Consider the following 14,266-nt stretch of genomic DNA (forward strand, 5'->3'; position numbering starts at 1 on the left):
GCTTACGAACCTTTAATCGTGTAAGAACTGAATTTTATTTGCTTTCTTTTCCTTCTCTCCACAAAACACATTCAAAAAGACTCGACTGATCCAATTTGCAATTTGAACACAACGAAACGCTTCATGAACGTTTTATCAGACCGGGAAGCTGAGAGCAGGAATGAGAGATTACCTTCCAGGTAGCTGCATTCCGCCTGAAATATGCAAACATTCGCGTGAACCAGTTGTATATCTCGTTTAGTGTTAGCTGTTTTTCTGGTGACTCAAGTATCGCCTGGAAAAAAAAAAAAAAAGAACACACACACACACACACACAGAAACGCTGATAAGCACAATTTGTTTTCCATTTCCTTTACCGACGTGGGCTGAAACAAAGGGAGATGCGTGCCCAGGCTACCTTCCCTGTAATGGAGCATGTAAAACAGGCCTTTGCTGAGCCACTCTCTGCTACTTTGTTTACCGAATGCTTTCGGTGAGGCCTCATTCAAATGCACCCATTTGAATACACCCTTTCCCCACTAAGCAACTAGAACAAGTGAAAACTATTTTGCCGGGGACAGATTACAGGGCGCCAATTATCGCTCTGCCCAGATTAATGCTTGTGCAATGGCAGATTAGCGGCTGGCTCTGATAATTGACTGGGCATCTTAAAGATGTTCCATCCTCGCTGTTGTGGGAAATGAATTTCCTAATAATCACATCGGCTGTAATGCTTCATCAAAAGCAATTGTTATACAGTACATGAGCTTTTTTTTTCTTTTTTTCCCCCCCCTCTTCATACGCTCCCTGCTCTCAGACACCATTGTGCTGAATGCAGATGTTTAATCTTGTGTTGCAGGTAGAAACTGTATTTGAAATTTTAACAGCATTAGCTGAAAAGGAAAAAAAAAAAACGGGGAATAAATGTTTGCAGTGTGTCCATGCTGAAAATACAGATGGTTTTGGAACGCATGTATAGAGTGAGGATGTATTAAAGGGGAACTGAAGTCATTTTTAAACTTGCTTTATTTCTTAATTAACGTGTTATTCAATTACGTTTTCGGTTTTAGTAACCTTATACATACATACATACATGTCAACCTATACGGAATGTCCGTATTTTATACGGATTTGATTCAATAAACGTAGTATACGGGCGTATAAATAAAGTTGTACGGATTCTTTAAAAAAACTTCAATATTTATTTAGAGCTATAACCAATTCCCACGATGATAAAAGAGCGCATAACATTTACAAACGTACTGTACACCACAGACAGCCAGTAAAGAGTCTTATGAAATCGCGCATTATCTTGTGGTAGCGAGACTTCGTTCCACTTTTGATCATGCGCACACCGCATTGCGAGAATCCCGCCAACCGTGAAGTCATAGACATATAAACACAGATGCCGCCTTCTGCGTAGAATCATACGTCATCCTCGCCGCCATATTGGATGTGGCAAAGTGGAGATTCTTCAACCGTCTCTGGTATAGCGTCTAGACAGTAGCCGAGAATAAAGATGCCTCATTCATGTGCTGCGTTTAACTGTACCAACAGGTTTACCGTCCAAACGAGATCACATGGGATTACCTTTCACAGGTGAGACTGGAAAAATACTTTTCATTGTATTTGGTCATTATAACGTAATTTTACGAACAGATTTTTCTGACTTTGTGGCTAATATGAAGTCTCGTGCATAATAGCCGCTCGGTGAAACCTGTCTCCAAACAACGAAGTATTTCCTTTGTAACTACGCTGATAACACTTTGTGTTTTTGTCAAACATTGGAGCTTTGTATTCATTCTGAAGGTTTATTGTTATTAATATTGAATAAAAAGTAACTGGGATATCTCATTGTTAATTATCATTCAAATTTTAGGTAAATTATTTTAATTTGCATCTTATACGGATTTTATAAGGGAAATACGGATTTTGGAGGTTGGTTATACAGGTTTGATTGACCAAAGGTTGACATGTATGCTTATATCGTGACTTGTATTGGCAATTGCAATTAAATATTATTCGGTTTTAGCCATGTTGAATTCAGTTCGTTTGGTCCACGGCAGGCGTCGCTTATCCACGCGATCTTTGCGAGACTTCGAAACGTGAAGCGTCAGCGCCGCCATTTTGAAAACTGTTTTCCAAACGAAATATCGCACAAAAACGAGTTTAAATGACTATTACTGCCTACTTTTTTCAAACTTTCTTGATTGCTATCAAAACAAACAAAACTTCCAGCTTGATTACGTCACCATTCGAAAAACAGCGTGCGCGTCTTTTGACAACCCATGTCTAAAATCGCTCCCTACTCACTATATATAGTGAGGACGCCGTTTTGTAGCGCTGTCCGAAACCTTAGTGAGGATTATTGCACCCTATATAGTGCACTCAAAGTATCCCACAATGCATCACGAAAAGTAGCGTACAATAATGGTCACTAACCAAAGCAGTATATCCCATCATGCATTGCGGCCACGCTAAAAGAAATCAAATTATATTTGATTTAATAAAAAGCAGCGGCAAAGAAGAAAGTGTTCAGCCGTGATTTAAAAGAACTGAAAGATGCAGGTACTTTGTATTGATTAATGTTGGAAATGCGCTCGGTATAATATGGATTTATCACAAAAACACATGCATGTATTTATTATTTTGAAAACCCACCAGACGACTGATCTGGCACGCTTTAATTGTGCGACAGTAGTGATGTAAATAGCAGCGTGACGGATTAGTGTCCGAAAGCGGTTTTTATTTTTTTTTCATTTTACCACTGAGCTCACTATATAGTCCTCTATATAGTAATTCCCTATATAGGGAGTAGGGAACGAGTGAGTGATTTCAGACACAGGGTTGGTCACTTTGATTTGCGCTGCATGTTTTACTTCCGTTCTACGATGTCTCGCACAGGTCTCAGCGAATCTCGTTTATGGCCGTTGCTTTGACATATGGACTGATATATACTACAGAGCATATTTTAAACACTCAGAACTTGCTATAGCAGCGACAAAATAGCGATCAAAAATGTGCTCCTATATTTAATAAAATGAGATAAATAGAATTTTGATGATAAAAAAAATTTTGCCTTCGGTTCCCCTTTAACCCTTTGATGCAAAACATGGGTCGAAAGTGACCCGGCTGAGTTTTTATCTTCTATATCTTTGCAATAAATTAATTCCATCATTCAGTATTCAAGGTATTCCTCAATTAACTTGTTTTTGATCATCATACATCCTTATTTTATTTTTTCCTTTCTTACTTTTTGAATAAAAACCCTTTTTGTATCACTACCCTTCTAATGCACAACACGGGTCAAAAACGACCTGCGTTCATTTTCCAGGTTATTTCATGTATGGCTGAGTGTTTCTATGATATACTTTTGAAATAAATTAATTTTGTCATTTACTTTTCCAAATATGCAGTAAATATCTCGTTTTTGTTTTGCACAAATCATCATTTTTATTTTTCCTTTCTTAAGTTATGAACAAGCACAGCTTTTGTAATTCTACATCAAGTTTACACACATGGGTCAGAACCGACCCGCATGCATTTACTCCAGCGTTTGGTGGGAACTGTGAATTGTGCTTGTGTCAGACATTTCACAGCTCAGCACAGCGCCCTTTGCCCATCTAATACATGGAAGTAATGTTTTTCAATTGTTCTAACATTACCTTAGAAAAAAATTGATTATGTTTAGGTTACCTTGAGAGTGAGTAGATTACTTGTCAGTAAGTTACAAGTCATTACTATTAACTACTGAGCTGCTGACATATTCTACTTTAGTTAGCTCATTTTATTGTAGGTGGCTTAGCTAACTACATAGTTAATAAATAAATAACTGGCCCCATTCACTGCTAAAGTAATTACTTGAAACAAATTATTATGGGTTGATTGTTATATTAGAACTAACTTAGTAAATGGTACTGTATATATGGTATATATTTATTTATGGGGATAGTTTATATATTCATATTTACAGGGATAGGTATGTAGTAGATATTTATGAAGTGTATATATGGTATATAGTATATATATATATTTTTTTGTAATTATATATTTATATAGATATTTATGAAGTGTATATATGGTATGTAGTATATATTTATTTCTGTAATTAAATATTTATATATATTTATGAAGTGTATATATGGTATGTAGTATATATTTATTTTTGTAATTAAATATTTATATATATTTATGAAGTGTATATATGGTATGTAGTATATATTTATTTTTGTAATTAAATATTTACATATATTTATGAAGTGTATATATATATATATATATATGGTATGTAGTATATATTTATTTTTGTAATTATATATTTATATAGATATTCATGAAGTGTATATATGGTATATATTTTTATAGGTGTATTAATGTAGTTTGGATTTCGGGGTAGTTAAAAAGGGGTGGGAAATTAAAAAAAGTATTGTACTTCTTCCCACGCCTTTTTCGAACACTGTGCGGTGTTTTGTAATGTCTTAGCTCTTTATGTTATTTTATTCATTTTTTAAAATTTAATTTCTCGTTTTCTTTCTTTTGTATGTACAAATAGTTACATTTTTTTTATACATGTTCAAAATAAAAATAAATTCATTCATTCATTCTTATAGTATTAAGACATTTAATTTTAAATCACACTTGGATGACCCATGTGTAGTAATATAAAAAGTATTTTTGTTCATAAAGTAGGAAAGAAAAAATTAAATTAATGATTTGTGGTAATTAAAAACAAGATATTTAAAGAATACTTGGAATATTCAATCATAAAATAAATTGATTTCAAAAGATAGAGCGAAGAAATACTCAGTCAGCATGAAATAACCTGGAAAATGAATGCGGGTCATTTTTGACCCATGTGGTGCATTAGAAGGGGTGTGCATACCGTATGTTTTGCATCAAAGGGTTAAATCAGAAGAGATGCTAATGCGTGCATTGTGAGCGAGGGTGTTCTTACCTGCCGTATTAATGAAGCGTATGTGAAAGGAGGACGCACATCTGTGTTCATGTAGAACTCCTTGTTTTGGCCGATATCTGTTTTCGAGGAGCGTTCACAAACAGATATACATACAACTCATGACAACACCAATATATCAGTTCAAAGATACAAAAATATAAAAATTGACTGAACGATATTAAAAATGTAAATGCTGATCAAGGAATATATTGTACACTGTGTGTGTGTGTGTGTAATTAGTCAGTGAGCTACCTGGCGATATGGGCATGCTGTATTTGTCCGAGTAGCGTCGGCGAATGGGACCGACGCTGTGCAGGCTGGTGGGTGTGATGACCGAGTGGGCCTGGGAGAGCGGTGTGAGCGGGGTGGTGGGCGTGGTTGGGGTTTGAGGAAGGCTGAGGGGCGGTGATGCTCCGGGCGCTGTCTTAGACAGAGTGGCATTGGAAACCAGGTTGAGCTGAAAGGCACAAAGCAAAAAAAAAAAAAAAAAAGAGGTACGATTGGACGGACGCGTTCATGGGTACAAGCTACTGCTAATTGCAAACACATCCTTGAATCAACCTCAGGAGCACTGAGGTGTGTGTGGGTGGCACATTGGTTTAGAAATATCAGTAAAGACAAAGAGCCCTGTTCCACCTCGGCCATCTTCTGACTTTCCAGCAGTAATTCAGACACGTCTTCGCTGTTTTACTGTCTTGGCGGGGTTTTTTTTTCCCCCCTCTTAATTTGAACTGTCCTCCTGAATCTTGCCACCTGACCGTGTTTGTTTTCCCACCCCTGAGAGGCCTCTAATAAGCTAGAGATGAAGAGGCCAAACTGAACTAATTACAAGCTGCAACTGTATTAGAAGGATCCTAATTAGCGGCTACTTATGGAGGGGATACCACGATTAAACTGCATATCCGAGTGACCCTCGGCATGAACGGGCTGGCTACGGGATGGGTCTAGAACGTTCTGCAGAAAGACGACTGCTCACTTTTTATGAAGTGGAAACAAAAGATTTATAAAGAGGTATTAAAGTAATAATGACTATAATAAACTAATTATCTCTAAGTAGTACAGTGGATCTCCTGGCAGCTGTGCTCCTCTTTCACTAGAGTGGAAAACACAAACCTGACCTGCTGCTCTTGTTATTAATCTCTCTCTCTCTCGTAGTGTAGCTGATGACACAAATACATATTTCCCACACTAAACTGTTTTAATTGCTAATTTGCCAAAGGAGGCCATGGTTTCAAATTAAACAGGATTACTGTGTGGTGTGTGATGAAGAAAGGGCAGAGGGAGGAGAAAAAAAAAGATTTTTAGTTACGAGGATACACGGCTGCGTTTGAGTTAACAAATTAATGTCAACCCTGTCAACTGCTTCCACAGTATCACATGTCTGCATTTTTACACGGCGATGCTGTCAGTGTAAACGGGGGGGTGAAGGCAGGTTAAAGCCAACAGACAGTGTTTAATACGACCCCCCACCCCTCTGCCCCATTTCCACCCCTCCACCATCAGCACATGCATCTAGCACAATTACCGCACGGCCTATTAACACTCATTATTGTCCTGATGCCCTGCTTGATGGACACGTGTATAATAAAGAAATTCGGAAGGCTGTCACTGACGAAGGCACGGCATTGTCGTCATGCGCTGCTTTTACACTTTTTTCAGAAGAATTTCTGAATGCCTTAAAACAGCTTCCCCCTATGGCTGCTTCCCATGCTTGTTCTAATTTACAGTGCAGGAAGATGCCTGATGTTATTTTGCTGGGTAAATTATAGGATGCTGTTCATTTGCGTTGATGTGTGCAGACAAAGTTGTATGGAACAGTTACGTACTAATGCTGACGGTCACAAGTAAGAAGGATGGTTTCATGGAGGAGAAAAACACTGCGTCTTGTGTCTAAGTGCAGATCTTTCTATACAACACACCCACCCACCCACCCACCCACCCACTTGTGTGGATTAGCGAGCATCGTGTCATTGCTATTCCCTGTATATGCTTTACATAGTGAGTATGCCAGACAGATGCTCGACGGCCTGCTTTTTGTTTCTTTCGCCATTCGGGAGCTTTCCGGCACACTCACCCAAAACAAGACTTCAGACGGAAATTAGTTAAATGGTAATTAGCGATCTAATTATGCTGCCTGTGACTCCCCAAGCTGCTACAAAATAAACAGACCAAAAAAAAAAAAAAACAACAACCATTCTTTATTATGGACAGTGTAAAGGTCACATTTCTAAAAAGAGTGTCTAATGACGGTAAATACACAAATACGAGTGGCGAGCTAACAATGCTATTGGTATCCCAGACCACATTTCAGACACACACTGTGTGTCTGGACACCTGCATGAATGTTTGTGTGTGTTTTGTTTAAAAAAAAAAAAAATTTATATATATATATATATATATATATATATATATATATATTTTACCGTCACCCTCTCGCTAGCACTTTAATCATTTAGTTACACCAGGATATGTAGCGGATGATATATACGGTCCAGCCACTTTAAGAGGAACACCGGTACATCTGCTCATTCATGCAATTATCTGATGGGTCCATCATGTGTCAGAATGCACATCTTGAACAGGCTCCAAAAGCAGAAAAGCATACAGGTTTAAAAAAAAAAAAAAAAATCGGAAAATAGGCCATGGTGCTCAACTCCCCAGTTGACAAAGCACCTGTTCTTGGCTGGGAGAACTGGATCTACTGGAGAGGCGGCCTTCTGCTGTTGTAGTACGGTACATCTTCCTCAAGGTCCGATGTGTTTTTCCTTCTGAGATGCCTTTCTGCTCACCGCGGTTTGTAAAGAGTGGTTATCTGAGTAACGGTACCCTGGAATGGTTCTGAAATGCTCAAACCAGCCATTCCGGTGCTGTGCTCAAAGTCACCGAGATCACATATTTCCTCTGTTCTGACGTTTGATGTGAACACTAACCGAAACCCTTGAATTGCTTCTGCAGGATTTTATACACTGTGTTGCAGCCACGTGATTGGCTGATTGGATAATTGCGTGAATGAGCAGGTGCACAGGCATTCCTATTAAAGTGGCTACAAAATTCCTGTTCTTTTACTCTCTTTCACAAACCTTGCACTATTCCATTAAGTCTCGAGTCCCTGAGTGTCGCTAGTATTCAGCAGGACGAGGTACAGTGCTGAGCGTAAATGAGTGCACCCCCTTTAAAAAGTAACATTTTAAACAATATCTCAATGAACACAAACAATTTCCAAAATGTTGACAAGACAAAGTTTAATATAACATCTGTTTAACTTATAACGGGAAAGTAAGGTTAATAATATAACTTAGATTACACATTTTTCACTTTTACTCAAATTAGGGTGGTGCAAAAATGAGTACACCCCACAACAAAAACTACTACATCTAGCGCTTTGTATGGCCTCCATGATTTTTAATGACAGCACCAAGTCTTCTAGGCATGGAATGAACAAGTTGGCGACATTTTGCAACATCAATCTTTTTCCATTCTTCAACAACGACCTCTTTTAGTGACTGGATGCTGGATGGAGAGTGATGCTCAACTTGTCTCTTCAGAATTCCCCAAAGAAAATAATTTCTTTACACCACAAAGGTGAAGGCTACAAGAAGATCAGCAAAGCTTTACTTATCAGTCAGAATACTGTAGCAAAAGTGGCACAAAAATTTAAGAAAGATGGAACTGCAACCATCTCGCAGAGACGTCCAGGTCGTCCACGGAAGTTAACGCCTCGACAGGAGCGTCTTCTGATGAGAAGGGTTGAAGAAAATCGGCATGACGGTTCACTGCAGTTATCTAAAGAAGTAGAAAGCCAAACTGGGGTGACTATTTCCCGTGACACAATACGGCGTACACTGCAGAGCAATGGCATGCATGGATGCCGTCCACGAAAAAAGCCTGCCTAGAGTTTGCCAGGGCTCATGCTGACAAAGATGAAGACTACTGGGACTCTATACTCTGGAGTGATGAGACCAAGATAAATGTTTTTGGAACTGATGGCGTCGCAAAGGTGAGGAATACAAAGAAAAATGCCTGGTGCCTACAGTGAAACATGGTGGTGGCAGTGTCCTTATGTGGGGCTGCATGAGTGCTGCTGGTGTCGGGGAGCTGCATTTCACTGATGGCATCATGAATTCACAGATGTATTGCTCTATACTGAAAGAGAAGATGCTACCATCACTCCGTGCTCTTGGTCGTCGTGCACTTTTCCAACATGACTAAACACACATCTAAGGCCACTGTTGGATTTCTGAAAAAGAACAGGGTGAAAGTGATTCAGTGGCCAAGTATGTCTCCTGATCTGAACCCAATCGAACACCTATGGGGAATTCTGAAGAGACAAGTTGAGCATCACTCTCCATCCAGCATCCAGTCACTAAAAGAGGTCATTGTTGAAGAATGGAAAAAGATTGATGTTGCAAAATGTCGCCAACTTGTTCATTCCATGCCTAGAAGACTTGGTGCTGTCATTAAAAATCATGGAGGCCATACAAAGTGCTAGATGTAGTAGTTCTTGTTGTGGGGTGTACTCATTTTTGCACCACCCTAATTTGAGTAAAACTGAAAAATGTGTAATCTAAGTTTATATTATTAACCTTACTTTCCCGTTATAAGTTAAACAGATGTTATATTAAACTTTGTCTTATCAACATTTTGGAAATTGTTTGTGTTCATTGAGATATTGTTGAAAATGTTACTTTTCAAAGGGGGTGTACTCATTTACGCTCAGCACTGTATATCAGACTAGGAATATCAACACTAACTTCAAGCCGTCATATTTGTGTTTCTTCAAAGCCAAACTATTTATTAGTTACGGTTGTGCGATTTGTACTCTACCTTTAAAAGAAGGAAATGTCCCTGTATAAAAAAAAAAAAAAACTAATCAGTTATGTTCTATTTATAGCTGTTGCACATCACGTAATTTGCAAAATGCAATTTTCTTTGCAATTAACAAAGGAAACGGGCAAGAAGATAAACAAGGGAACAAGCGGGAGGGTTGTTACTCACGGGCTGTGGGGTGGGTTTGGGCTCTGTGGACTTGACGTGTAGGTGAGTCATCATAGCTTGCAGACGTTCTTTGTCTTTCGCTAACTGTAATAAAGAAGAAAAGACAGGAGAAAAAAACCCCCCGCAAGAGATCAGGTACAAATGAGAAGCGGCTTATTTTCCTTTCAATTTTTCCACACAAAACACCAAACGAATCCTTAAGACGGGATGCACGTGTGTCATGTTTACATATACAGCCCACGCAGAACTGCATTTTCCCCTGCCTTCAAATACAGAAGAACGGCCTATCATCGCAGAAATCTCCTTAATCGGAAATAACGTGACTGAAATAACCAGTCGCGCAAATGGCTCCGCTTTGGCTGTGTTGTTGTCTTTCCAGTTCTTGCTTGGTCCTATAATGGACACCTGTACACACAGGGTGCTTCAAAAAAATTGTGATATCATTTCACAATCTAATAACGTCGCCAATTCTCGTTCAGCTGACCTCAGCGTGTGCGGAAGCAGGTCAAAATTTAACGTTTCATGTTTTTATTAGTGCTGTCAAGCGATTAAAATATTTAATCGCGATTAATGTTGCGACTGTCATAGTTAACTCGCGATTAATCACAATTTAATCGCACATTCCTGTCACACGAAAAACCATTGTAATTCTCTTACCAGCATAAAAAAGTGAATGGGCTTGTTTTGTACCAATGTTTTTTTTTATTGCAAAGCATAACACGTCTTGACACAGCCACTGCAAAGTGAAACCTAAGCTGAGCACCGTGGCTCTTCGTCCCGAGGCTAGCAAGAGAACCATGAGTGAAGTGATCTACTGCTTGATTAATCTAATCAGAGAGACAGGTTACACAGTGACGGTAGGCTTGACATGCTTGATTATAATATAAAGTACACTATTATATTAACTTTAAAGGGATAGTTCGGGATTTTTGACATGAATCTGTATGGCATCCCCATCAATAGTGTCGTGCAAATACACTGACTTGCCCCTGACAGCATCCTGTGAGTCCAGTTCTTGTCCAGTTTTGGTCCAGACGAAAGTAGTCCGGCAAGTTTGTTGGGGTCACGAAAGTAAAACGTTTTTCGTCTCAAAACAGTATGTGTTCAAAAGAGTGATATATTTGCATCACAAAACCGTTGCCAAATAAAAAGTCAGACCTCGAAATCGCTTGGCGCTATTTTCTCTCCCTTCTTATCACTGCGCGCTGCCGGCTTCATCCAGCTGCGGCTCCAGCTTCAAGGATAAGCTGGAGCCGCATAAGTAGGAGTCCCGGCGGGTGGTTTGTATTCGATTCGTTTATATCCCGACCTTGTCAGATGTCACATTTATGTTCATGGACCCGGTAAGCTGGTAAATAATATATATATATTTTTTTTTCTTTACCAAATTCTAACAGAAAACGAGAGCGCCCGAAAGGGAAAGCTGAGCCGAGCCGCCTCACGGCTGTAATGCAAATTGCTTTCCTCCTCAGTATACAAGTGCGCTTCCATGGCAGGGAAAAAGAAACTACCACTGCTGCCTATGTAGTGCCCTATTTATACAAATAGGAGTCATTCAGGATTCAGCCATGTTTTTGCTCCGTGTCATGGCTGAATCCTGAATGACTCCTATTTGTATAAATAGGGCACTACATAGGCAGCAGTGGTAGTTTCTTTTTCCCTGCCATGGAAGCGCACTTGTATACTGAGGAGGAAAGCAATTTGCATTACAGCCGTGAGGCAGCTCGGCTCGGTTTTCCCTTTCGGGCGCTCTCGTTTTCTGTTAGAATTTGGTAAAGAAAAAAATAAATAAATATTATTTACCAGCTTACCGGGTCCATGAACATAAATGTGACAGCTGACAAGGTCGGGATATAAACGAATCGAATACAAACCACCCGCCGGGACTCCTACTTATGCGGCTCCAGCTTATCCTTGAAGCTGGAGCCGCAGCTGGATGAAGCCGGCAGCGCGCAGTGATAAGAAGGGAGAGAAAACAGTGCCAAGCGATTTCGAGGTCTGACTTTTTATTTGGCAACGGTTTTGTGATGCAAATATATCACTCTTTTGAACACATACTGTTTTGAGACGAAAAACGTTTTACTTTCGTGACCCCAACAAACTTGCCGGACTACTTTCGTCTGGACCAAAACTGGACAAGAACTGGACTCACAGGATGCTGTCAGGGGCAAGTCAGTGTGTTTGCACGACACTATTGATGGGGATGCCATACAGATTCATGTCAAAAATCCCGAACTATCCCTTTAAGTTGTTCGTTGATAAATATTGCATTGAATCTGATCTTTACTGTTTCAGCTCACTTAACACATTTTGTACTTTTACACTTTCTGCCTGTTGATGCGTCGCGCTGTCCAATCGGAGGTGGCCAAATTTGCATATTACAGGAAGGATTTCTGGGATAGCATTGAGTTTACATTTCAGAGGGATCTGGCTTCTTTAGACGCTGTCTTCTTAAAACTGAATAAATATTTAAAAAAAGCCAAATGAGCCAGTCTTTTGAACGGCTCTTTTCAAAGAACGGATCACAAAGATACGGATCCCATCAAAGAGCCGTAAATCCCATCTCTACTAGCGCGCCCTGCCCGCGCTGGTTCTTTGGGGGGAGGGCAGAGGACTCTGGCTGTGCGGGGCGTGGCATTACAGTCTAGCTGCTATCGGTTTTCTAAGCAAAGTCTCTGTTCCAAGTTCCTGGCAGTTTCAAAAGCTTATGAAAAACCTACATCATGTCACAGAGCGTTAATCTCACGATAAAAAAATTATCGCCGTTAAAATTGAGTCAAGTTAACGCATTAATAACATGACATTTTTGACAGCACTAGTTTTTATCCTTTTTTAGGTATAGGAATGCTATTCGCTGGAAAAGAAAAGGCGCTTTGAGCATTAGAGTACGCCCGAACGCGACGAAAATTCATGAAATCGTTCGTCGGATACACATACCTTTGAATTTCTCGTTCAAAATTTGAGGAACAAATGTTATATTGCTCAACATTAAGCCTGTTCGGTTTCATTTCGATAGTTACATCTCAAATAATATCACGGGGTTTTTTTGAAACGCAGGCAGAACCTAAAACAGCTTCGCTCGGCCTGTGGCGTGCTGCTAAACACACTATTGCTGTGTTCACACTTATACTGGTACGAAAGTGGTATAACTGTATCGATACAAAGTAGACCGGTACAGTTTAGTGCATCTGTCCACACTAGTGAGAAATGTTTGTGGTTTTCTTTCACGGTAGTTGAAATGCGCGTGCACGAAATGTTTCCGTGGTTACCGAGTAACTTCCTTCCGAGAATATATGGCAGATGAAACAACGTGTGTGTGCTTTTTGTCGTCAGTGTACAGTCTGTATTTCTGGTGGTCGTTTATTCAGTCGAATCGTATAAAACGCGCGAGGCAGTTGAGAAAGAAACAAACGAATCTCCGTTCTTCACTATTTTATTCAGCGAAGACATCGATTGAGGTGTGTGACTTTGTGCATGCGCATTATATTTGTATCGATACAGAACCGCTTCGTCTGTCCACACTACGCGAAGCGCTACAGTACTGGTACGAAACCCATACATTTGTGGGTTTCGTACCGATACAGTTATACCGCTACAGTACCGGTATAGTTGCTAGTGTGGACAGGTGTTGCGGTACGAAAGTAGTTTCGTATCGGTACAAAATCCCTAGTGTGGACAGGGTATATGTCTTTTCTCTTCTTTTCTGTGTACCAAACCCAAACGTGAAAGCCTGACAACGTTTGTACAGCTGATCCGTTCGAACAGGCCACGTTACTGATAAACACATATATGAACGTACGGCTGATTCTTGTTTAATTCGCTTTGATGGCACATGGTTTTAGGGGGGGGTAATGCGTTAGGAGCTACGCTACTCTTAAGATGTTCCGGGGTTGTGTCTGTCCCTTGTTCTTGCTAATCTGCTCTAATGGAACGTCACCTTCTCGTCCCTGAATACATGCATAACTAATATCCTTATGCATATACATTAGCTGCCGGTACAACTGTTGGCGCTAAAACCACTCAACGTATGTATTAATCAGCAGAAGTGGTATTTACCGACCGAATGCTCAAAATGTGCGTGTGTGTTTTTTTTCCAGAAAAAAAAAAAAAAGCGAGCATTATTAATAGCGTGCCCATCACTGAATGTTTTATTGGGCTGCCAAATAGTTAGAAGTCATAAATGACTTTAAAACCCAGTAAAATTCAAAATGTAATTATCTTTTGGACTAAGGCCCCAGGCTTCCCATATATCTTTGGCTGGCTGTCATGCATACATAACACATTTTTAATGACTGGTTACTCACAAATGTACAAAATAATTTCATTTTTGTTCCCTGC

At 39.6% G+C, this 14,266-nt stretch overlaps 1 protein-coding gene across 9 annotated transcripts in view; it reads right to left on the minus strand.

Moving 5' to 3' along the window:
• The window catches only part of foxp1b (forkhead box P1b), a 402,937-nt gene that overhangs the window by 13,357 nt on the left and 375,314 nt on the right, over positions 1–14,266 (minus strand). For all 9 annotated transcript variants that reach the window (XM_060919243.1, XM_060919242.1, XM_060919241.1 and 6 more), the window contains 4 exons: positions 9,929–10,012; positions 5,186–5,390; positions 4,934–5,010; positions 173–274 (listed from right to left, as the gene is read on the minus strand). In XM_060919243.1, the coding sequence (XP_060775226.1) occupies positions 173–274; positions 4,934–5,010; positions 5,186–5,390; positions 9,929–10,012 (468 nt within the window). The remainder of the gene's footprint in view (positions 1–172; positions 275–4,933; positions 5,011–5,185; positions 5,391–9,928; positions 10,013–14,266) is intronic.

The sequence above is a fragment of the Neoarius graeffei genome, chromosome 4 (assembly GCF_027579695.1).
Source record: "Neoarius graeffei isolate fNeoGra1 chromosome 4, fNeoGra1.pri, whole genome shotgun sequence".
Classification (NCBI taxonomy): Eukaryota; Metazoa; Chordata; class Actinopteri; order Siluriformes; family Ariidae; genus Neoarius; species Neoarius graeffei.